We start from the raw sequence: 25,521 nt of genomic DNA, 5'->3' as shown, positions 1-25,521 counted from the left end.
CTCATTCCCTATGCAAAATGGCTAGGTTCAATCAAACTTCGATTAAAAAAAAACCTCGTTCACACATCTAGCAGCCTAAGGACACTCCTAAGGTGGTTCGTAAGCCATGGTGGTCTAGTAGGCTCCTAGGGGAAAGAAAATTAACATACGTGCTCAACAGGGCGATAACATCCATCAAACACTTAGAGTGTAGGCAATAACATTCATCAAGCACCCAGAGCACAGATCACAAATTCTCATCCTTATTTCAACATGAAATAAACATTCATACAAAGAGGTAAAACATGAAATATACGTTATGCTTCCATGCTATTAATTTTCCATTTCATGGTAAAACTATCCACGGAAAGTAAATATTCTAGCATGCATAGTGACTTACATGATTGACTTACATGATTGACGCGTGCCCTTCGTTCAGCATCCAAACCTGGATAGGGTGGATAGGGAGGTTAACTAGTAGGAAACGCAAGTAGAGAATGAAGGATCCAGTTGAAATGTTGAACAAAAGGCAACCAAAATTTCTTCCCAAAACAAAAGAGATTCTTTACAAGTAATGGAAGGTTAGAAGAAATGAATGGTGGTAAGCTAGAGACAATGAATGGAATGGTGGTAAGCTAGCTACTATCTTAATCTTCTATAATGGCTGTTGCTGTTGGCTCTGCTTCTTCCTTTGCTGCCTCCATCATTATCAATGAATCCCCGACAAAAACTTCCTTGTCTTCTATAATGTCTGTTCTTGTTGCTTCTGTTCCTTCATTTGTCGCCTCCATCATTACCACCGAATCCCCGGCGAAAACCTCCTTATCTTCTACAATGGCTGCGGTTGTTGCTTCTGGTTCTTCATTTGCCACCTCCATCATTACCACCGAATCCCCGGCGAAAACTTCCTTATCTTCTATAATGGCTGCTGTTGTTGGTTCTGGTTCTTCATTTTCCGCCTCCACCATTACCATCGAATCTCCGGCGAAAACTTCCTTATCTTCTATAATGGTTGTAGCTGTTGGTTGTGGTTCTTCATTTGCAGCCTCCACCATTACCATTGAATCCCCGGCGAAAACTTCCTTATCTTCTATAATGGTTGTAGCTGTTGGTTGTGGTTCTTCATTTGCAGCCACCACCATTACCATCGAATCCCCGGCGAAAACTTCCTTATCTTCTACAATGGCTGTTGGTGTTGGTTCTGGTTCTTCATTTGCCACATCCACCATTACCACTGCATGCCCGGCGAAAACTTCCTTATCGTCCTTGACCGTGCTACTCTCTTGTATAATGGCTGTTGCTGTTGGTTCTGGTCTAGTCTCGCAGCGTTCCTCCTCAGCCAAGACGTTAACATCCACATTGCCAACTCCTTGAGGTGCTGCTGCACCTTCTTCTTCATCGTCGTCGTCCTCCTCTTCCTCTTCTTCCTCCTCCTTATCTTCAACATAAATTGTATCATTATACGGCATATGAGGAAGTTCGCCACCCTCGGTTTCTTCGTTTTTGTCAGCAGCATAGACCATATTCAGGTCTGTCCCAGGAAGAAGCTGCTGTAATGGCACTGCATGACTGATGATTTGGCCTGTCCTCAGCTTCTCTCTGTAATTCTCCATCTCAATTCTGTATCGTTCTTTATCTTTCATAGCTTTCTCCTGATAAACCTGCAAGTAAAGAAAAAACTATCAACACCGGCTGTGACAGATTCTAAACTAAAGAGGTATTGCAAATCCTTACTGTTTTTTCAGTCTCATTAAGTTTATTCCAAAGCTCACCAATCATTCTGCTTATCTCCCTGTCCTTCCCTGGGTGTAATGGTTTGAGTCTAGCATGCTGCTCGGCGAAGAAGAAATTGTAGCCACTTCTATTCGGCTTTGGATGAGCTGGATCCCTTCGTTTGATCTCGGATTTCTTCCTCCGACGACGGCGCTGAGCACTTGGTGTAGTGGAGGTAGTACCATCTTTGGTGAAAACACTACCAGGCTGGAACACTTGTTGAGCAGGTTGCTCTGGAGGAGTCATATAAAGCACACCTTTTAGCTTCTCATTTCCTACAGTAACAGTAACGAGATATCCGCTTTCAAATTTTCCATCAATGACTCCAACCACCGGAAACCCTCCCGCTGGTGGTACCGAACTCGGAGCAACTGTAAGTTGAAAAGAGTTATCTATTTATGAATCAGAGAAACTAAGTGTACTTATATGGCATATCATACGAACTCGTAAAGAAGACACCTGCTGGAAGTTCGGTTGCAGTAGTCTGTGGCTGCTGCTGGGGTGCTGGCCGATTGGATGGCGGCAACATAGAGGTCATCGTCCCTTGTGTCGGAATTGGCACTGCACTTGGGGTTGGAGAGGAATCTGAAAGATTGTTATGTTAGAATATGGCATGTTCTTCAGGAAAAAGAAGGGTGCTCTATTTTAACAAAGGGTACCAGAAACTTTTGGTGTCCATCCCACGGCTTTAAAGAAGTAAATCTGTTCAAAATGATGAATTAATGAGAGATAATACTTCCTCAGCACAAAAGATGCATTGGTGGCTGTCGAAGGAAATTTGAAAACTGAAGTTACTTCTTTCCATCTTCTCTCTCTTATAACCTGCCAAATTTTCAACAGATGTTAACTAGAACGATTAAACTTTTATCCATTCCCCTAACGAGCTGTGCATAAGATTTTGTGAGATTCCACATGAATTGGAGAGAGAAACAAAGCATTCTTTATAAAGGTGTGAAAACCTCTCCCTAGCAGACGCGATTGAGTGAAAGCTCGAAAGAAAAATTTCAAAGAAAACAATATCTACTAGCAGTGGGCTTGGACTTTTACAAGCGGTATCAGAGCTAGGTTCCACGCGGTGTGTCAATGAGGATGCTAAGCCCCGAAGGTGGGTGGACACCGAGCGGTGTGCCATCGAGGACATTGAGCCTCAAAGGGAGTGGACACTGGGCGGTGCGCCAGCGAGGACGCTGGGCCTTGAAGGGAGGTCAACACCGAGCAGTGTGCCAACGAGGACGTTGAGCCCCTAAGGGGGTGGATTGTGAGATCTCACATCAATTAAAGAGAGAACGGAACATTCTTTTACAACCCAAACCCTTTTTTCAGAAAGGATTATAGCATCAAAACTGAGTACTTGAAGAGTAAAAAACCACAGCCTTCTAATCGTCTGACTTCTAAATGAATGAAAAAGCTGGAAATAGACTCAAATAAACACCTTATATATGTCCTCTAAATATCAATCAACAAGTTTCAGAAATGAAAATATTGATCACAATATTCATAGCAAGTCTATTTTACCTTCTCAAGGCCACCACGAGCAGTGACCTCCACGAAAAGCCGATGCAGGTCCAGTTCTTTCCCACCAATAATGGGGATCCTGCATTGCGGAGGTAAAAGTGAAACATAAGAAGTGCATGAACTTACAATGCAGGTAAAAGAGGAGATTTTGAAGAAAAGTACATGAACTTGGTTCCCATAATAGAATGGAGCTTTTCCAAGGACGCCATAAAGAGCTTGGGATCGGCTATGAGATCCTCATACGTCGTTTGCGGTGGCGGGTATGGAACACAGTTAGAAGGAGCTTCAACCACGGCCAGTTGCTTCCCCCCAGCAGAAGAAGTCGATGTCATGGTCAACTCCTTCTTGCTATCCCAGCCTGCTTCAGTTCTTTCCTCTTCTACCATCAACCGATGAACTCTGCAAGCACATATCTCTCAGTGTTATACAAAATTTGAAGACAACACTACAGCAATAAAAGGTTGAACAAATCTCAAATGAGAGGCCTTTTGAATCATAATGATGTTAGGAACTAAGGTGGAAGTAGAAATGGAGAGTGTGTGATACTTACATCTGATTAATTCAATAGTAATGGGTACATGTGAAAAATGATGAAATAAATGAATCTACCCCAAATCCCCATGCCTAAAGTTGGGAAAAGATGTGAACCATTGTCTGTCTAAAGGTTTTGAACGACAAGAAACCCCCAGAATGTATAGTAATTGTGCTCGCTCTTAAGGGCAGAAACGTTAATGTATTATACACCAAGCTCACCGCTAGCAGATATTATTCTCTCTGGGTTTTCTCTTTCAACATTCCCCTCAAAGTTTTTAAAACGCGTCTACTAAGAAAATGTTTCCATTCACTTATAAAGAATGTTTCATTCTCCTCCTCAACTAATGTGGGATCTTACAATTCACCCTCCTTCGGGTCCTGCGTCCTCACTAGCACTCATTCCCTTCTCCAATTGACGTGGGACCCCCCCTAATCCACCCCCTTTGGGGCCCAGCATCTTTACTGGCACACGGCCTCGTGCACACCGCCTCATTGACACATCGCCCGATGTCTAACTCTAATACCATTTGTAACAGCCCACCACTAGCAGACATTATCCTATGGGCTTTCCCTTTCAAGCTTCCCCTCAACGTTTTTAGAACACATCTTCTAGGGAGAGGTTTCCACACCCTTATAAAGAATGTTTCATTCACCTCCCAACCGACGTGAAATCTCAATTTGTAATGAATGTCATAGGCCAACAAAATGAACAGATGCAACAATGATATGCCCCAGATGGATGGAGAACTATCAGTGACTTCTATTCAGTCTACCTTACATCCAAGAAGTATCAATAGCCGTTGAGTATGCAATGTTATTTACTCATTCAACAATGAAAGCTGAAGAATGCCCTGAGAATATGGGTATTACATACTTGAACCATTAAACCATACAATACCAACAGAAAGGCAGCTCACAGGAAGGAAAAAACCAATCGAGAAAATCAGACAGAGACCTCTATAAACAGCTTTGATCTTCTCCTCCAGTCACCAAGATAATCTTCCCACAATTCCCTTTATATAGCATACAAACAGAAACTTCATGGAGATTCATAACCCATGCAAAGATTGAATTAACTCTACACCGCATGCAAAGATTCATAAATGGCCAAAAACAACAGAAACCTCAAGGAAATTAGAAGTTCAGAACTGAGATAACAAGAAACACCACAACTACCTGAACAGATGAAATAACTCCAAGTAATAAGGTAGACATTCAAAGACCCAAAAAAGAAAATGGCTCAGCAGCAAAGCTGCCACAGCCATGAATTGATCTCAGAGAACCAAGGGGGCTGAACCCAAGGAACTAGAAAAAAGGAGCTAGAAAAAGGAGGCTAAGAGAAGCGCCATTGCAATAAATCCCTCTCACAGGGAAAGTTTCAGGCCTACTACAGAGCTATTGACGTTTCCCTGACATTCCAAAGATATCTAATGGGTATTAAACAATTGTCTCCTCTATATTGACAAAGCCAAAAAGCACTTTTCCTTCTTCTTCTTCTTCTTTTCTTCTTCTTCTTCTCCCTATTTCCCCATTATCTGACACCATATCAGATTTCAAAACTTGCAGATTTCTCAAGAAACCATTCATTAAAATAAAGAAACCCCACATTGAAAAACACGAATCAGAGCAGAAACAAAGTAGAAATTAATGGTTACTAAATCCGTATTATTCAAACGAATTATGAAAATGCAAAATGCAAACAATCCAGATGATGAAATGACAAAATAAACAGTCGTTTTTTTAAAAAAAAATTCATGAAAGGATACTTACTTTAGAGATAAAGGGAAGAAAAGATGAATGGAAAATTCATAAATGCCCAAAAAAAGAAAAGAATAGAAAGATTATGAAAAAGAAGAAAGGATTAGAACTTACCATAACCAGTGCTAATTAAGAGGACATTGATGCGATAGAAAACCAAGAACAAGAAGTAACCGAGAGCATTGGATGAAGGAGAAGGGCAAATTAGGAATTGAAAAATACGAAAGTTATGGAGGAAAATGAGGAATACGTTATGGCGGGGCGTTCGGGTTCGTTCTTCATCCTCAAAACTGTTATTAATTGTATTTATAACCTTTTTTTTTTCGGTTTTTTTCTTTTAAATTTCATTATTTTGGTATTTACTTTATTAATTCATTTTTTTAAAACTACATACTAAAAAAAATTCATTCAAATTTTTTTTTAATGATTTAATTGGTTTTTTTTTTTCATAATTCATCAAAACCGTTTTTTTTTTCCTTGTGAAATAATATTAAATATAGTTTTTAAAAGAATTTTTATAGTGATAATAAATGTAAAATTAAGAGGACCACATTTATTGAATTTTTTTTTTTAATATTGGTCGAGAGGAAATTAATATTTTTTTAAGGTTCAAATTCGATAGAAAATACATATGTTATCATCTAAATTGAATGTTTTTATTTTTACCGTGAAACAAAAAAATAATTAAAATTTTCGAGATATATCAAGCTAGGTTTATGACAACAACAAAATTATGGTTTTTTTTTTTTTTTTTATTGTCCACTTTGAATATATGCTTTCATGGCTTTGCTTTGAGATTCCCCAAAAAGTATCGTACCAATAGAGGGAGTATTCTTTGATTATAAACTCATGATCATTCCCTAAATTAGCCGACGATCATGGAAGTCGGCTCAAGGTTGATGTGTTCACCCTGAGGATTTGGGCCCTTGTAAACCTTTGGGCCTTTTCTCAGTTTACCCATCAAAGCCCAGTGGGCCTACCCACGAAAGCCCTTTTCTTTATTATCGGTTCAAAATTGGTTTTTATTTTTAATTTCAATTTCATGTTCATATATTTTAGAGTAATTGATTAGAGATTTTTAACTTTTTTTTTAATTAAATTTTCAATAAATTGGGTGAATAATAATAATATTATTATTATTATTTATCTTTCTTATAATCAAATATTTCATTGAATTAAAAAATTATTTTTTTTAAATGGATTTGACCAAACTTTTGAAATGATAATAAATATATATATATTAATTTATTATAAAAGTTTTTTAAATCATTCCTGAATGTCGTATATTTTATATCAGTTGAGTTATGCTCCTCCTAACTATAAATTGTTTTTTTTTTTTTTTTACAACTTTATCTCATTTAGGTCGTATATTTAGAATCATTCAAATTTCATAAAATCTATTTTGTTTGTGCAGTGATTGAAATCTTAAACAAAATCTATGTCTTAAAAGACATTCGATCAACAAAATAATCCAAAATTTATTTTCCCTCAAAATGGTTTTTGTGCAGTTATTTTCCCACAAAATAATCCAAAGTCTTATTTTTCAATAAATAATTTAGATCAAGTTCTCGAAATGAAATCATCTTGATTTGAGGCTTTAGCGTTTGTGATCCATGAGTTTTTATATCCACAACGTTCACGAAAGTTCTTAGATCTAATTGAGTATGATTTTTATGTCAAAATTATTTTTAAAAAATTCGAAAATTCCCGATTATTTAATAGAAGATAAGTTAATAAAGTTGATGATTGTACAAGAGAAACAAAAGAAAAAAAAAAGAAGCTTTAAGGATATCAAATGGATTGATTTTTTCATACAAAATTCCAACAATATCTTTTTTATGTCTGCACGAGGAGCAGCAACGTTGTCTTCTTGTTCTTTTTGTGTTCAAATTTCAACGCTGCAAAACCCTAAAAGTTGAATACAACCACTCACAAAAGGACTTCAAAAATAATTATAAATCATAAAAGGATCATTGTGGAAACTATCGTAAACGGTGGAAAACCAAAAACCCCACCTTGTTTTTTTCACGAACGCACCAAAATTCGAAACAGTGACAACAATCGTTGAATGAAAATCACCTAATTGAACAACTTACGTGCACATAGACAACAATATTGTCTATCAGGTTGACACAAATTACCCTGATCGATACTTGACTCACAGTTTAAGCATCGATCAGGGTAATTTGCAGGCACATTCAATCTCGTTCTTCTCGAGACATACAAAATTCAAAAAAGTAAGTAGCTAGCGTAAATGGGCAATAGTCATTGAATGAGTATCACCTACTCGAGCAACTTACGAGCATATAGAAAAACACGATTTTTTTTTTTACATCTCTATGGTATTGAACCACTGAAGCTTTCCTTAATCAAATATCTAAGAATAATATTAAATTTAAAAATAAATTAAATTTCAAACTCATTTGGTGGGAAAATTAAATTTATATTAATAAATATCCAAAAAAAAGAAAAATGGGTAAAAATAATATTTTAAAATTTTGTAATTGAAACATTTGGTTGAACAGTTAAACCTACCCTTTTTTAAATTAAAAGAAAAAATCTTAATGGCTAATGAAAACAAAAGTCAATTATTTACAAAAATTTAATTAATGATGATAAATATATATATATATATATATATAATAATATATTATATATTTAAGATATTCCTTATTATTAAGTTTAATGGAGGGATAATTAATTTATAATATAACTATTTTTTTATATTTTTTTAACCGTGGTTATTTTATTTGGGAAAAAGACAAAAATTAACAAAGGTTGGTTGAAGGGCTTTCATCTCCTTCCCACTACAGAGAGTAAAGACAAATGTGTTTTTAAAATTAAATAATATATTTTGCTTAAAAAATAATTTAAAAAATGCATTTATTTTTATTATATTATTAAATATAAAGAGTAGGTAACCCAACTCCAACTTTCAACCAACATAAAGCAAAAGCAATTGTGAACTTATAAAATAAATGCTTCAAAAATAAAATAAAATTTTATTTTTCTTTTCAATAAAATTCATTTTTAATTAAAATATAATTAATTTAAGCATTCTCACGTTACGAGACTATTAACAAATGTGGAGTTGACAACATACGTAACGAGCAAAAGCGGACAATATCTACTAGTGGTGGACTTGGGGTATTACAGTCACATCTCTCAGTCATCCTATTTTCATGATCGCTCTAATTTAAATGTGATTGATATATTCTTTCTTTGAACGAGCCCTAATCGCTACCCTACTTAAGTGATCAAAATTAGACATGTGTCAACTCGATTTACGTTTAAAACCCGAACACAAGTAGATAACAACGGGACATAATATCTCTTAGTTTTGCTTTTAATTCATGTATATTTTTAAATCTTTGTTCGTTCGTGAAAGTTATAGTGTTGGTAAGCAGTTGAAATATACTTAATTTATTATTTATATTAAATAATTTCCATATTGTTTCTCGTGAAAAATGGGGGCATTAATTAATATAAATATTATTCAATGTATAGAATTTTGTCACGCTGTTTGAACATTCTCCCACAAATCATTGAAATTAAATATAAAAATTGAATGAAATAATTAAAATCAATAAAAAAAAAAAAACAAAACTTTACGCGTAGCTTTGATTTGTATTTTATGAGCCAAACTTTGGTATATAATTATTTTAAATAATGGTTGGAGGGACTGTGACAGTTAGAATGAAGGCTGACAGTCAGGATCCACGCAATGAACGGTTGTGGTTGGACCGTGATAAACGTGACTGTACATGCAGGAGGATAAGTTTCTGACAGCCGGGTAATCCGCCATTATTTAGTCAGCCGTTTTGGACCGGACCGCTTTCCCATGTGGACCGTCTTCCTTTGACTTTTACTTTCCTTAAAATTAAAAGCTTGTCATGATGATTTAAATTGTTTTTAAATAATACTTATTAAATAGTTCGAGCTACTCCAATTCCACGTCATTATCTTTAAATTTTTATTTTTTAAGAAAATAATATTAGATTACTTACACGGTTTTATTTTTTAAATTTGGTTAAGAATTCAAATATTTCCGTGAAAACTATAGTAGAGACATCGTGAGGAAATAAACCGATTATCCAAAAATAAAACTAAAATTATTATGAAATAGAGTGTTTGAGCGTTTTATGTTCATTTAACGTGATTCTAGTGTGATGTTGTACTCGACCCGACACATAAGTTAAAATGCTAGTTTGATTATGTCATTTACATTGGCGTTTTCGACTTGATATATAGTAACGCGTTTATTTTTGTTAGTTGATTCACTCTTTCGAAAATATAAAATTTTAAGTGTAATTATTTAATTAAAATGGAATGCGTATAAGTTTGGTAAAAAGAACAATGACTCGGACACTTATTTGTGAATAATTTTAGGATCAGAATTTAGAGTCTAGATTTCGTATTTGATAGCCTCGATATTTTTCTATGACATAATTACATTACTATCTCTCGATTTTAAATGTGAAGACTATCCTCACAGAGGAACACAAGTTTATAATTTGATATATAAAATTATTATTTTTTTTCGAAATAAAAGGTAGTATTAATAGTTTATTAGATGTTTCGTTCAAATAAAAATTATAAACGCGTTATTATTTTCCATCTCTCCAAAATTGCCCATAGTTTTAACATATCATTATTATTCTTATTATTATTATTTTGAAGTAATTTTAGTCAAATAAACAATCATTTACCTTCACAATTTTGTTACCGTAAATAATATGGATGAAAATCGATTACTTCCAAAATTTTTAATTTTATTTTTGAAAGTTAGAATTTTTGAAAGGTAATATTAATTGGTAGAAATATTTTTCTTATTTTATTTTAAAATTTTTGGAGCTTTTTTAAAAAAATTAAGAAGATATTTACGGTTTTCTGGTAAGATATTTTTTAATATTTCTTTTTAAATTTAAGAGTTTATTTATTTATTATAAATTTTAGAATTTTTTTTAATGAAACTACAAAATTTAAAATTTTTTTTATTAATTTGAAAAAAAAAAAAAAAAAAACTTAGAATTGAATAGAGCTGAGTTGTACAATCAAATTGAGGCATTAAGGAACATACCTTTTTTCCTAACAGACATGCCACACGTGGGAACACCTGCCAAATGGTGGACAGTAAAGGATTCAGTTTCCTTTTTTTATTTTTATTACCTTTTTGGAAAAATAAAGACTATTATTCTGATAATTTAAAATAAAAAAAAAAATTAAAAAAATTAAAAAGTGGGTTCTAATTTGGCTACTTGATGACATTCAATTCAACCATGCAACCAAACAACTTTTTATTAAAAAATTAAAAAATTAAAAATAAAACCCAAAATTAATACAAATATGCCAAAGTTCAAACCTTTCCTCCAAAACCTCCCTTCATGTCCACACTATCTCTTCCCTTTCTTCTTCTTCTTCTTCATCAAACATGAAACTGAACCGCCTCTGTTTCCTTAAACCGGCGGACTTCAACGAAGTCCAGCCGCTTGATCGTGAAGAGCTTCAAAAACCCGGTAATGAACAACAACAAAACAAACAGCATCAAAAACCCGGTAATGAACAACAACAAAGCAAACAGCATCGCAATCGAGATTGTTGGTCTCAATTTCAAGCCTTCCTCCGAGATTCCCTCTTCAAATTCCAAGACCTCAAAAGGGCTACTTCCTGTTGCTACGGCGGATCCACACAGTTGACGCCGTCCGTCGGTGGCGGCGGTGTGTTTCACGACACCGATGGGGTGCAGCTTTCTGAGAAAGTCGGCGGTGACAACCCCAGAATCTTCAGCTTTGCAGAGCTCTATATTGGAACCAAAGGGTTCTGTGCAGAGGAAATTCTTGGCAGTGGGGGATTTGGGAAAGTTTACAGAGCGAATTTGCCTAGTGATGGAACTCTGGTGGCTGTGAAATGTTTGGCTGAAAAAGGGGAGAAGTTTGAGAAGACGTTTGTGGCGGAGTTAGTGGCGGTGGCCCATCTCCGGCATCGGAATCTTGTTCGGCTTCGGGGGTGGTGTGTTCATGATGACCAGCTATTTCTTGTTTATGATTATATGCCTAACCGGAGCTTAGACAGAGCACTTTTCCGGCGGCCGGAGAACGGCGGGACGGATCTAAGCTGGAAACAGAGAGTGAAAATCGTGAGTGGCTTGGCTGCTGCTCTGTTCTATCTTCATGAGAAATTAGAGACTCAGATCATTCATAGAGATGTTAAAACCAGCAACGTGATGCTTGATTCCAATTATAACGCTAGGCTTGGTGATTTCGGATTGGCAAGGTGGTTAGAACATGAACTTGAGTACCAATACAGGATGCCGTCGATGGGCCACCACCAGTTCCGACTAGTGGAAACCACCAAAATAGGCGGCACAATTGGGTATCTCCCACCGGAGAGTTTCCAGAAAAGAAGCATTGCCACTGCAAAATCTGATGTTTTCAGCTTTGGAATTGTGGTTCTTGAGGTGATCTCTGGCCGGCGGCCGGTGGACCTTACATGTCCTGATGATCAGATTATCTTGCTCGATTGGATTCGAAAGCTCTCCGACAACGGTACGCTGCTGCTTGCCGGTGATAGCCGGCTGCCAGATGGGTCTTATAACCTGATTGAAATGGAGCGTTTGATCCATTTGGGTCTTCTCTGTACACTCCATAGCCCACAGTATAGGCCAAGTATGAAATGGGTTGTGGAAGCATTTTCCGGTGGTCTGATGGGGAATTTGCCGGCTCTGCCATCGTTTCAGTCTCATCCTCAGTACATTTCTCTGTCTTCCCCCACCGGTGGCAGTACAACTAGAAGCACTAGCAGCAGCATAACCACGGCGACAAGATCAGACACAACAACAATCACTGTTAATTGCTCAGATTTTGCATCAGCCAATGGAGAAACCATATATATGACTGCTGAGAATGGCATTAATAACAATTATACCAACAATTCTGATAGGTTTCTTGACAGATCAAAAACCATTCAAATGATTGAAACTCCAAGAGAAATATCATTCAAGGAAATTATTTCAACCACCAATAACTTCTCCGATTCGCAGCGGGTGGCCGAGCTCGATTTCGGAACTGCCTACCATGGCTTCCTCGACAGCAGCCACCATGTTCTAGTGAAGCGGCTTGGAATGAAAACTTGTCCTGCGCTAAGGGAGAGATTCTCGAATGAACTCCTAAACTTAGGCCGGCTTCGCCACAGAAACTTGATTCAGCTTCGTGGGTGGTGCACAGAACAAGGGGAGATGCTTGTGGTGTATGATTATTCAGCTGACCGTCTCTTGAGCCACCTGCTTTTCCATCATGACAAAAGAGCTTTACAATGGTGCCATAGATACAACATTATCAAATCTCTGGCTTCTGCAATTCTGTATCTTCATGAGGAATGGGATGAACAAGTCATCCACAGGAACATCACCTCATCAGCTGTTATACTAGATCCTGATCTTAACCCAAGGTTGAGTTCTTTCGCTCTTGCAGAATTCTTAACAAGAAACGAGCACGGCAATCATCACGTAACCATAGATAAAAGCAAATCAGCTCGCGGGATTTTCGGGTACATGTCGCCAGAGTATCTAGACTCTGGAGATGCTGTCGCGACAGCTGATATATACAGCTTTGGTGTAGTGGTGCTCGAGGTGGTAACGGGACAAATGGCCGTTGATTTTCGTCGCCCAGAGGTATTGCTAGTGTGGAAGGTCCATGAATTCCTCTCCCGGAAAAGACCACTGGAAGAATTAGCTGATATAAGACTGGATGGAGATTACAACCACCAAGAACTGATGAGACTGCTGAGATTAGGAATCACTTGTACTCATTCAAACCCAGATTCAAGACCAAAAATGAGGCAGATAGTTAAAATACTAGACGGAAATGACCAATGCTTCTCTAAAGAACAAAGAATGGAAAGCATAGAAGGTTGGAAACAGAGAAATGCAACTTCTCTGTCACTGGTTAAGAGGATCCAAGCTCTGGGAATACAGTGAAAAACTCTCTTTTCCTCTTCTTTCTCTTTCTCTTTGATCTCTACACAGAGTTCTTGTTCATATTTTGTAATGTAGATAACAGTCAAGTATGCCTTTTGATGTTCCATTTTGAGTATCAAGATAGCAGTCAATTGTGTTATTGCACGTCCACAGCCTTAGACCAATAGCCTTTTCCAATCTAATCATTGAAATGCAATAAAAAAACGGGAAACTATCCATACTTGGTGATAAATAATGGCAGCATAATCAATAAAAGGCTCTTCTGCCTTTTTAACTCGCATGATTACCACACAGGCATTTCATCGAACATCTTGAGTACAAAAGTCATGATGTCAGAATTGAGTCTTACACACACAAAACAATTCAGAAAATAAACAGTAAATAATGCAAAGTTCATTAGAGAATTGAGGTATTCATAGAGTTCATATCAAAATGCAAGCGAATCGAGAGTAACCAAGATCAGAAAATTTACTCAAAACTGCATAAAAGGTCAGAAAGTGGAAGTAGAAGAAAAACCTGCCGCCCCATGAATCTTCAAAGGCCATTGACTGTTGAAAAGAGAGATTTAGGAATCGTACAAAAAGCCTGACGTTTTCTTGATTGGCCAGCGTCAGATAAATGAATACACAAAGAAAAGTCGTGGGGTTTCTATAGACGCCATTTGAATTTCAACGCTCAAAACCAAATCCAGCTGAATTTTACTTTCTGGGTTTTGATTTCTTCAAACATGTTCCTACCAAATTTGATCAAACGTGAAATTGGCCAAACTGAGCCGATTTCAAATCTTCGAGGGTAAATTGTCAAATTTGGAAGATTTTTTTATGCCCAAACATTCAATTTTGCCTACATGTTCTTAATAATCATTTGATACAATTAGAAAATTAGCTAAAACATAGTTAATATATATTTTATTTTAACTCGTCACCATTGATTTTATTTTATTTTTTATTTTTCATATTTATTTAATTAATATTCTTTTGTGTCACATCAATATTTAAATAATAACATTAACGAGTTATGAATCTCAATTTTAAAATTTATAAGTCAAATAAATATTTATCAGTCAAATTTTTTAAAACATATATTTATAATTATAAGAATTATTAATTACAGTCGATCAAATTATAAATTTAATTATTGGGTAAAATTATAAATTTAATCATGCATAGTCCTATTTAATTTATTTCTCTAAAATAATTGTTTAATTTTAATATATATATATAGTATATTAGTTAGGTTTTTGCCAATGAAAATTAGAGATAAAACGATATTTCCAATGTGTATATTCAATTTTGAGAATAAATAAAGAAAAATTGACTAAGAATTGTATTTAAGAAAACAAAAATTGACTATTAATTTTTTATTTTTTTTTGCCTAATTTTATTTTAGAATATTATAAGATAAATATTAGACCACGTCCAAATAATTATTCAACGCTAATTCTCCCGAATTTGTGAAAGCAAAAAAAAAAAAAAAAATCAAAATTAACAATTCTTTTTCTTAAAAAAATATCATTATAATTTATATTTAATTAAATTATAATATGTAAAAGAAAATTAGTCTGGGTCTGTGAATGTGGTTATTTTGTTAAAACTTATTTTTAATATTTATACAATTACATTAGCTTATGTATTAAATGTTTAATTAAATATGAATATGAAATTTATTTTTATTGGATGTTGAGTAATTATATTATATTTCTGGTAGGATAATTGAAATTTAGACTTCCGACCCAAACAACCAATAAAAACAAAAAGGCCATTGCTTTGAGTGCTTGCCAACTCTAAAACCCACTTTTCCAACCCTCAAATCCCAATCAATCTTTTCCTGTTTCCCCATATTCTTAAATAAAACATATTATCAAATTTAATACTGAAATTAAAAGGAAAAAGTTTTTAAAACAAATAATAAATAAATAAATAGAATACATGAATTCAGATAATCCCCTTCCAAACACATCATTAAACTCGATTACAAACATAAAAATATTCTTCGATTACAAACATAAAAATATTCTTGATAAGAGTCTTAGAATTACAATTGAATTAGTTGGTGACTTAAGCCTCTATTTTCCCGTTGGGTTAGGTTAGATTGTCGGGTTGTTCTTTACGTTAATACTATATCATAAATCTCAAATACCAAACCCTTATAAGTCAGAACACATCATTGGTTTGGTTGGGTAAGATCGTAACCCTATTTGGAGGTAGGTCGGGTTAACCCCGTTCTTATTTTCTAGTTTACCCCACACTGAAAAGACCATTTTTTAGCTTCAGCTTGAGAAAACAACTGCGGAGGAGTTCAGACATGATCAAATGCACAACCAAGTAATCAAACATGTTTTGGTTGGAACAAACAGGCATGATGAATCTACTAACATAACATAAATCATCAAAAACTTAAACTAAACTGAAGAATTCTAGAAGCATACAAAGAGTATCATTGTCTACTAATAGTGATGAGTATTACCAAAATTGAAGAAAGTAGCTGTTTCCGAAGTCGAAAACACAAAATTAGTATTTGATAGGAGCAATGACTTCAAGTTGGGGTCCAAGCTTCTCCTCCGCAACCTTCTCAGCTTTAATTCTCAGCTTATTTAGCTGTTTCTTTTTCTCATATGCAGCCTGAGCTCTTTCCTTTCTCTTCCTCTCAAGCTCCTGCATTCGAATAAGATATAAATATTCAAGAACTCGCCTTCTAAATCACGGGAAAATCATCAGGTGGAATCGATAGATGAAGGGCGGGACAAGGAGAAAGGACGGGCCAAATATAACTAACAATCTCCCCACTAAGATATTTGCTTAACCCAACTAAGGTTATATGTGCTTCAATTCATAATTAAGGTTAGAGCAATATACAATTAAGGCAGTATACACTAGCACGGACACTAAACCCAAATGGGGTGAATTGGGAAGTCCCACATTGATTGGAGAAGGGAACAAGTTCCAACGAAGACGCTGGCCCCTAAGAGAGGTGGATTGTGAGATCTCACATCGGTTGGGGAAGAGAACGAAGCATTCTTTATAAGGGTGTGGAAACCTCTCCTTAGGAGACGCGTTTTCAAAACCTTGAGGGGAAAGGTCGTTACAGTTGGTTTAGCCCCTTTATCATGATCTAATGGTCTCCCCACTAAGATATTTGCTTAACCCAACTACATAACCAGGTCATATGTGCTTCAATTCATAATTAAGTTCAAACTTGTATGATCAAAAAATACTAGAAATTGAAGATCACCAGGAAGAAGCGAATATAAAACCAATGACAAAACAATAAAATAGGTTTACAAATGACGCCCAACAAGCATGATTAGCACACATAACTCAGCCCAACAAGCAGTAACATGAACTCGTAAAAACATTCACAATGAAATTCATTAAGACATAGCTGACTAATTTCAATACAGATAATATTCTCACCTTGATAGTATCATAATGATTCCATCCCACCTCGGAAGAGAGTCTGCCCAACAAGCAGTACTTATGTCCGGCTTGAAGCCTCAAAACCCTGAATTGCCAAAGAAATGTAACCAATTTGTAAATATACGATCTTAAAATCAGACTAAAAAAAACATCAAAACATAAACCCACAAATCACAGCTTACTTGAGAGCATCAGGGATGACCATCCTCTTTATCTTATCATACGGAGGAGGAACACCCTCGTATGCCTTTAAACGGGCAAGAGCCGCCGCACCACGCTTAGTCTTATGGGGAATCATCCTACAAAACCCAAATCAAAACCCCAGTCGGAATATTCATTCCCAATCGTGAAGAACCAAATCGAAAATATATAAAATGGTTAAGAAAAGAGCAAAACAATACCCACGAATGGTGCGCCAGAGGATCTTAGCAGGAGCACGGAAGTGAATGGGGCCGTGAGAGGGCTTTGTGTTCATGCGCTTCCTCAAGAAACGCATGTACTTCATCTTTTGGCGGACTAATCCACCGGAAATGCAGATCTCCTCGCATCGGACAACGACAACTTTCTGTCCATTGAGAAGCTCTTTGGCAATAATGGAAGAAAGCCTTCCCAACATATGATGCCTTGCATCGACGACGACGCGCTTGGCGCAGATACCGGAACCGGACACCATCTTCTCTGTGCAATAACTCCCGAGCGGCCGGAATTCGTCTTCTTTACTTGGGAGGACTGAATTGCTAGGGTTTTATTTAAGGGTTGCATTACGGCCTCATTCTTATTGGGCCTCTCAATTTGGACCTATTCTTTCACAGGCTTTTCATTCTTATTGGGCCTCGCGGTTTGAGCCTATTCTTCATGGGCTTGTCATTCTTATTGGGCCTCTCATTTTGGGCCTTTATCACAGGCTTTTAATTTTCATTGGGCCTCTCATTTTGAGCTTATGTTTCACAGGCTTTTAATTTTTATTGGGGCTCTCATTTTTATTGAGCCTATTTTTCACAGGCTTTTCTTTCTTATTGGGCCTCCAGTTTTGAGCCTATTTTTCACAGGGCTCTTCATTCTTATTGGGCCTCCCAATTTGAGCATATTTTTCATAGGCTTTTGCACTCATTGGGCCTTTCATTCATATTTTTTCATGGGCTTCATCTTATTGGGCCTCTTATTTTTAGCTTTTTTTCATGGGCTTTTTATTTTTATTGGGCCTCCCATAATCTTTTCACTGTTATTAGGTCCCTCATTTCGGGTTTATTTTTCTAGTTTTGAAAGAGAGCGATTTTGACGCAAACAGAATAGCCTAGAAAAAACAATGAGTAGAATCCCATTGCTCAAAATGTGATTAAATTAAACAAGGAAACCACATCAATATCCTTCTACCATTTTTCTGAAGTAAGTCACAAAATAAGGGTATCATATGGAAAGCCGAGGGGACGGCGAGAACAGAGAACTATACTAGAAGTAAACAAGTACCGCTGAGCTCTTCGGTCGTCCAAACCATCGGCGACAATAATGTCTCGGCCTAAAAGGCATCGAACACTTTCGAGCATAGATTGACTTCAGCTTTCCATACATAATTCCCACTCCCATATTCCTAGAATTTGAAACATCAATACAAGGAAAAGAAAGAAAAAATACAGTTCATACATAGGGAGTCCCCAAGATCATCATTATCGGTAGCACATCCAGACAACCTAACTCAACGATATCTTGCGCTTTACCTGTGCTAAGATTGCATAAGTGATATCAATGCCAAGTCGAAAACAAATTAAGAGGTGGTTGATTATGAGGTGTATTCGAACGGCTGGGGTGGTTGAGGCTCCTCGTCTACAGCCATGGCTGATCCCAAACCTTGCTGCCCAGTTGCCGAGCCACTGGCAGGTGAGGCTGTCGATGATGGTGCGTCGGTTAGAGAAAGCACCTCGGGTTCAGAAGGATGCAAGTCTCTCAGTAGAACAAAACCCGACGGCGCCAACTTCACTGGAACATATCTGCTTTCCTCTAGAAATTTGATGACTTTTTCCTGAGCAGGAACTACTCTGGCTGGGTTGGTCAGAATTTCAAAAGAGGGCTCAGGTTCTGTTTTCTTCTCAGGTGGGTTGTCAACCTGTCACCGTAGTAGGCCAAAGAACATGTTCCCAATATTGTCATAGTTTCTTTTACAATAAAAACTTAAGAAAAAATGCAGAGCTATAATCAATGTGAACACGAAATGCAGCATACACCTAAATCGATAGACGGGCACGAGCGATCTTATCTATACACATAAAAAACATAAGAAAACACGAAATCACAATCGCACTTTTGTTGGCGCTTACAGCCGAGCAACGTATGCTCAAGCCTCTGGCCCCGTTTGAGAAGAAAGTTTTAGAAAACAGGGCAGGGAGATTTTTGAAAGCGGGTTTGAAAGTAAGAATGAGAGAAGATTACATTATATAACTATAAGCAAAAGGTAACACAACAGCTTAAATAGCATATAACTTTCTGGGTAGAGAGAATTTGACAACTAACCTGCATAGAGTCGCCATCCTTTTCAGCGGATGATTTCCCTTTAGCAGGATTCGAACCTGTGGATGAAGATTCCGCTGCTGCAGATGACTTTTCAGCAATGCTCTTTTGTTCAGCTTCTTTCTTAGCTCTGGCTTTAGCCTTAGCTGAAGTTGACAAAACAGCAGTTGGAAGTTTTACAGCAGATGTAGTGGTGGGCGCGGGGGTCGGTTTAGGATACTCAAATAGTGAAGGTTTTGCGTGCGACAGGAACTCAAATTTCGGAACTTTCAAGTCGTAATTCAATCCAATAAACGCCGTGGGCGAGAAGGCCAGGCTGATAAAGTAGATAAGGGGATACCAATACCAAAACTGGCTGAAAACAGCAAGACCAATAACTGCAGTAATTTTGTCATGTTTGGTCTTGGACGACAACCTTATAGTAACATTCCTACCACCAGCATCCAAAATTCCTGATGCCAAGATTGCTCCCATCTTGCTCATGGTGTCTTCATGCTTGTCCAAAATTATTTTCTCCAATTGTCGCCTAAAATAAGAAATTAGAAATTCATTGGAAAATAGAGATGGAAGAATATAATAAAAATAAAAATAAAAAGACAATACCTGAACGCTCCAACACGGGAATCACTGGCTTCACTAATCTGGACCATGACCATAGCCATCGCAATAAGTGCACCTTGTCGTACGAAATCAACAACATCTGATGTTAGGGGCTCCAGCAAGGATATAGCCTCACTCAGGCCAGTACCTGCACAAGATATGCCCACTGCAAGAGCAGCACCGTATCGAACATGTGGGTTGTAAGATTCAGACAGCAAGGAGACAATTCGAGGCGTCTGAATTTATAAAAAAGTGAGATCAGAATTTGTAATATAAGAGATAAAGGGAGAAGATTGCTAAGCTGGAAGAACTCGTTCTTAAGAATTGATAGACCACTAACCTGCTCGGGCTCTGAGTAGAGGACAAACCCAAGGGCAAGAACAGCCGTTCTCCTAACATCATCACTCACATCAGATACAGCAAAATGAAGCAACTGGCGGATTGCCTTGTTGTTTGCTGTACCACGATATGCCAATGCTAACGCGTACATACCACCATAACGAATTATAGGATCTTGATCTCGAGTCATCTGCTCAATTAAGGTATCAGCTTCTTCTTCTCTTCCATAAACGGTGAGGGCTATCCCCAATGCAAGGCCACTGAGTAACAAGAGTATAAAAATAAGAAAACAACATAATAGATGTATAGAACACAAGTGTTCGTCCAGAGAACAAAACCATAATTACCGAATGATCTTTTCGTGCTGTGTCTCATGTGCATAGGCAAGCATCTCACTAGCCTTCTCACTTGCCGTACCAACCATAAGTAAGCCCATACTGATGCCAGCAGCTTCACCAGCAACAGCACTGTCTGTGTATAGAACACTCTTGATGTCATCATAAATCTCTTCATCAGCTGTCCCTAGAGTTGCCAAACCAAGACCCAAACAAGCACCATGTTGTATGACCTAAATCAATATAAATACCCAAAATTCATCCATACGACCCCATCATCAAGTCAACAACAACTACAAGACAGGAAATTTACAAGAATGGTTACCTCTACATTAGTACTTTGTAAGCTATCCCGAAGAAACTGTTTTATGCCTTCACCATGGTTGGCATGAATAAGACCTAGAGCATAAAGGGCACCACCCTCTGAGTAAGGACTGCCGCCACCACCAGACCCACCCTGGGGCAAGTATGGTGCCATAAGAGATCTTCCCTGCTGCAAATGGCCTCTGTGAATAACACCAAGCCCTGCTGTAGCACTAAACTTAGCCCAGTTGGTGGCCCTGCTCAACCAGTCCTAGATAAAGAAGAGAAGGACAGCATAAATATTAAAAAAACAATACATTCATTACGAAATGAAGGAAAAGGTTATAGTCCAAGATTAGACTCACCAAGTTCTCGCGGAGAAATGTATCCACGGTGGTTCCAGCATGCATGATTGCATTAGCAAAAATTGTAGCACTATGACAGACACTATTTCTCATCTCTACAGATTGCTTTATTGTCTTCAGAATGAGAAGATCCGATCTATTGGCAATTAAAGTAAAAGGAAATTTAGTTACCCTCTTTATACTTCAACCCTGGAACTTTAGTTTAAAAGGAAAGCATTAATAAGATAATGTCCTACTTGTTGTGACTGTATAAGAACTGTAGGGTCAAGTATATTGATGTTTCTCCTGATAGAATTCCCTTGATTTTTGTATATCTTTCAGCATACACTATTTCCTTTGGATCTACTTGTTGTACATTTAAATTAGGGGCAGAACTTCCATCAGTAATTTGAGCATCCTCAGGAGCAGAACTCACATGTTGAGCAGACTCCGGGTTTGAACCAGGCTGCGGCGCTGTTTCTGGAGGTCCAGGCTTGGGATTTGAAAGTCGATTCCTTACATTTAATAAAAATGCCTGGTGCTCATTCTCTATGAGATCAAAGGCTATTTGAAATGCCAGAAGAGTGTCATCCTTGTTTTCCGATCGAAGAAGCTTTTCCAATATGCTTGCAACACCTTCAGGTTCATCCAAGAACATAAGACACTGACAAATGCTCAAATAATCTGGGGAGGGCAACTTCTGATATACTTTGACAAGAAGACGAAGAACCTATAGGAACAACGAAACAAGAAAGATAAGCATGAACCTCAATACTCTCTCCTATTGTACACCTCAGATTACATATTTTAATTGGTTAACTTCCTCGAACCGTAATTCTCAATCGTTTACTCTAGAGTGAATATATGGACATTCTAAGGTCTCTGAAAGAAGAAACTATTAAGCATCCAAATTCAACAACCAAATCTAATAAATCCGCTTAATTCTATAATTGTAACTTAATACTTCCTATCAATGTTGTACACGAGCTCCAATAAAGAAAAAGAGATGGTGGGAACAAACACAAGACACGTGTAATGATAAAATGACAAGGGAAGTCAACAAAATAAAACACGATACTTTGTAATGAATTCGGTGAAATAGTCATAGCGATCCGGTTTTGAACCATTGCATATCAGTTATCATTACATGATTGAATCAGAAGGTGGCAGGGAGGGAAGGAAGATAACGAAAACATTTGAGAACTGCTACTCCTTTTAGACAAGTTATACAAAATCGTTACCCACCAGAAGAAACTACCCAAGCTTTGGATCACTTGCAGCCATAAATAAGTACGATGAGAAAGACCAAGACTTACGCTCAAGCTTATTTATGGATAACATGACCAAGCAATATGCATAATGTATGTTTTGAGAAGCCAGGATTCCGTCTTGGAATCTATTTTACATCCAATATAATAAGAAGCCTAGACTGATAAGCACAATAAACTCACCCATGAGTCAATGAAATAAATGTAACAGTCAATTTTACAATAAAAGTAGTGTTGCACGACTCACAAAAATGGAAAAATCGATACAATGGGAAAACAATGTAGAAACTGTTAAAATTGCAAATGAGCAAGTGGACTAAATCACTCACCTCAAGTCTATATTCCCTAAGGTTAACAAATGAGTGTGAAACGTTTATGCAGTAGGATAGAGTTCCTTGAACGTTATCACTTTTTGTGATTGCTTCCTCTAGTTTGTCCAATCTTCGGCACTCGATTGCAATTCCCATAGCTTGTTGGTATTTTCCATCCGTGATACACCTAAATATACAAAGGCGAGTAAGGAAAGGGTAGTAAAGAGTTGCATCATGCTATAGAGCGAGAGAGAGAGACATACTTGTTAAGCATTCTCTCTACAATAGCCTCCAACCTCGGGTCAACATTTGTCCCTTCTGAATTTGACTCTGCTGCCTTAGACTTAAGACTAGCATATTCATCGATAGCTTTAGCTGAGAATTCAAGAAAATAAACATCAATGTCAACATATCAAGTCCTTCACTTAATCTGAGACCCGTAAAATCTCCATATTGATGTCGATCATTTCATGTGTAATCATAATTTACTAACAAAATACCAAAAAACAAGTAAATATCCTTATTTGACATTATTACGATTCATCCTGAGGGACAACCTGAACTTCTGTAGAAAATCTACATATATGATTTTTTTTTGGGATACGAAAAGTCCATATGTATGAATTATAACAAATTTTACACACTAATATCCATAATTGATAAAGATAATTATCATTCTTACCTAGAAGAGTATGAACATAATCAGTATCCTCAGAAACATCGAAAATTGAACCAGCTCCAAGCGCATATGATAGGGAGTCATTAAGTTCACCCAAGTAATAGAAGACCTGAGAGTGAAAGGGGGGGTAATCTATTATCAATGTATGGAAAACAAAACAATTAATAGATCCTCCTCGAAGTTATCAACGATTCATGGTAGTTTGGATTTTCACCTTGTCGAAAGTGGATCATTTCTCACGAATTTAAATCAAAGTGTTTTAGAATCATGATAGCACGTGAAGAAAAACAATCTGTATCCAAAAAGAGTCAAGAGAGAGAGCTCTCATTTACCTTTGACACAAGTAATGCTGCCAGTTGTCTCTGATGCTGATCAAATTCTTCATCTTCATACAAGCTTTCACTGAAAAGGAGCGAAACAAATATTACAAACAGAGGTAGCACTATCATATCAGTGATATCACCTACAATATGAGTCAAGAGGCGGGCACACTTCTATGATTTCCAACTCCAAAAAATAATCCACCTTACATAAGAATTGCTGAATAACACCAACCTCATAACTACAAAAAGGTCAAGTAACTAACACCCATAACGATGAGCTAAACCTGACAATCTCTCAAACCTACTCACACAATTGTTCCACTTGTTTATAGATTCATAGCCATATGTTGCTCATATTTAATGGCTGGACATAGATCACAGTCAGGATGAACCATCCAGTTTCTAGAAAAAGATAAACAATATGTCATGTAATCAATCATGAATAATGAATTCCCATGAGTTATGAGTTATCCCCGCCAGTTTCCAAATGAAGAATGCTAACCTAGAAACCTTACATAAGAATTGCTGAATATATTACATGCATATCATAACCCGAAGACCATGTACTCTACGAACGAAACTCAGTAAATTTCTGGTTCCAAATGTTAAAGGAAAAGTTAACTAAACTAACAGCCTGAATTAAAATCCTAGTCGGCATAAAGCAAGATTCCACTTAACTTAAATCCAATGCCTAACCCAAGATTCCCCAATTTTGCCAATGCCAAGCTGAGTTTCTCCAAGGTTAAACACTTCAGCACTCCAAACTCCAATTTTCATACCAAATAAAAACACGCGTCGAAACATGAACACCCGCTAATATTTCTTAGTTTAGGCCTTTTCCATCATAAATCCACCAAAAACAAATAATCAACTCTCTCCCTCGTTAATTAACAGCCCTACAAGCCACGAAACCCAAAAACAACAACACCCAAGTACACAATTCAAGAACCCAACAAATTAAAAGGCGAACTTTCATCAAGAAAAAGAAAAAAAGAAAGAAGGAGAAAGCAAAGTCGTACATGATAGGGACGCTAGTTGAGATCTCAGGCCAAAAGTTGTCGACCAAATTGTTGAGATTCGACAGAGCATGAAGCTTGAGCGAAGGATGGGTCTCATTAAGCATCGCCAAAAGCCCACCCGCCGAGCTCACCAAAGTCGCCATAGCTTGACGATAAGAACACTAGCAAGGAGCTCGGATCTGTGGGAAATGAGGAATGAATCCAAAAATCAAAACTAGGGTTTTACAAACCCTAATGAGAAGAAAGTTTGTGGGATCAGAGAGCAAGAATGGAGATGAGAAGAAGGAATGGAGTAAGAATTGGGGGATTCGCTACTGAAATGGTTCGCTTTTTGTATCGAACCTGTCGATCTCCCAAAACCTGACTTATCCAACAAGCCAGCTCCTTTTCCTCACTTCCTTATTATTTTATTTTTTTCTTTTCATTTTTCATACATAAAATTGATTAAATACATTTAATATTCTTCTTTCAAAAGGTTCAATATCACCCTTCAACTTAAAAAAAAAAAAAAAAAAAAAAAAAAAAAAAAAAAAAAAAAAAAAAAAAAA

General features: G+C 36.8%; 4 protein-coding genes across 8 annotated transcripts; 1 reads left to right on the top strand and 3 right to left on the bottom strand.

The window, feature by feature from the left end:
• Positions 1 to 489: 489 nt before the first annotated feature.
• LOC111464328 (high mobility group B protein 15-like) lies at positions 490 to 24,527 on the bottom strand. 4 transcript variants are annotated; one of them, XM_023108486.1, is made up of 8 exons: positions 24,515 to 24,527; positions 5,674 to 5,842; positions 3,430 to 3,666; positions 3,268 to 3,346; positions 2,412 to 2,574; positions 2,212 to 2,337; positions 1,714 to 2,123; positions 490 to 1,640 (listed from the first exon to the last, which is right to left on the bottom strand). In XM_023108486.1, the coding sequence occupies exons 3-8, from the start codon at positions 3,651 to 3,653 to the stop codon at positions 627 to 629; spliced, it is 2,016 nt and encodes a 671-aa protein (XP_022964254.1). In that variant the 5' UTR covers positions 3,654 to 3,666; positions 5,674 to 5,842; positions 24,515 to 24,527; the 3' UTR covers positions 490 to 626. The 4 variants fall into 4 exon arrangements, with proteins under 4 accessions (XP_022964254.1, XP_022964253.1, XP_022964255.1 ...); XM_023108485.1 differs by lacking the exons at positions 5,674 to 5,842; positions 24,515 to 24,527 and adding an exon at positions 4,978 to 5,454; XM_023108487.1 differs by lacking the exons at positions 5,674 to 5,842; positions 24,515 to 24,527 and adding an exon at positions 4,757 to 4,967.
• Positions 10,867 to 13,672, top strand: LOC111464327 (receptor like protein kinase S.2-like). 2 transcript variants are annotated; one of them, XM_023108484.1, is made up of 2 exons: positions 10,867 to 11,094; positions 11,134 to 13,672. In XM_023108484.1, exons 1-2 carry the CDS (start codon positions 10,991 to 10,993, stop codon positions 13,532 to 13,534), a joined length of 2,505 nt encoding a protein of 834 aa, XP_022964252.1. In that variant the 5' UTR covers positions 10,867 to 10,990; the 3' UTR covers positions 13,535 to 13,672. The 2 variants fall into 2 exon arrangements, with proteins under 2 accessions (XP_022964252.1, XP_022964251.1); XM_023108483.1 differs by having other exon boundaries at positions 10,867 to 13,672.
• On the bottom strand, positions 15,831 to 17,691 carry LOC111464335 (60S ribosomal protein L13a-4). Its single transcript, XM_023108499.1, has 4 exons — positions 17,352 to 17,691; positions 17,133 to 17,249; positions 16,948 to 17,035; positions 15,831 to 16,188 (listed from the first exon to the last, which is right to left on the bottom strand). The coding sequence occupies exons 1-4, from the start codon at positions 17,621 to 17,623 to the stop codon at positions 16,045 to 16,047; spliced, it is 621 nt and encodes a 206-aa protein (XP_022964267.1). The 5' UTR covers positions 17,624 to 17,691; the 3' UTR covers positions 15,831 to 16,044.
• LOC111464326 (26S proteasome non-ATPase regulatory subunit 1 homolog A-like) lies at positions 18,287 to 25,344 on the bottom strand. The gene is made up of 13 exons (XM_023108481.1): positions 24,974 to 25,344; positions 23,964 to 24,033; positions 23,635 to 23,740; positions 23,216 to 23,327; positions 22,971 to 23,139; positions 21,631 to 22,103; positions 21,395 to 21,530; positions 21,052 to 21,300; positions 20,739 to 20,959; positions 20,393 to 20,651; positions 20,056 to 20,288; positions 19,456 to 19,978; positions 18,287 to 19,051 (listed from the first exon to the last, which is right to left on the bottom strand). The coding sequence occupies exons 1-13, from the start codon at positions 25,114 to 25,116 to the stop codon at positions 18,728 to 18,730; spliced, it is 3,018 nt and encodes a 1,005-aa protein (XP_022964249.1). The 5' UTR covers positions 25,117 to 25,344; the 3' UTR covers positions 18,287 to 18,727.
• Positions 25,345 to 25,521: the final 177 nt, after the last annotated feature.

Source organism: Cucurbita moschata, unplaced genomic scaffold (assembly GCF_002738365.1).
Source record: "Cucurbita moschata cultivar Rifu unplaced genomic scaffold, Cmos_1.0 Cmo_Scf00030, whole genome shotgun sequence".
NCBI classification, from domain to species: Eukaryota; Viridiplantae; Streptophyta; class Magnoliopsida; order Cucurbitales; family Cucurbitaceae; genus Cucurbita; species Cucurbita moschata.
The sequence above is the reverse complement of the archived record's forward strand: the minus strand, read 5'-3'. Positions and strand labels throughout refer to the sequence as shown.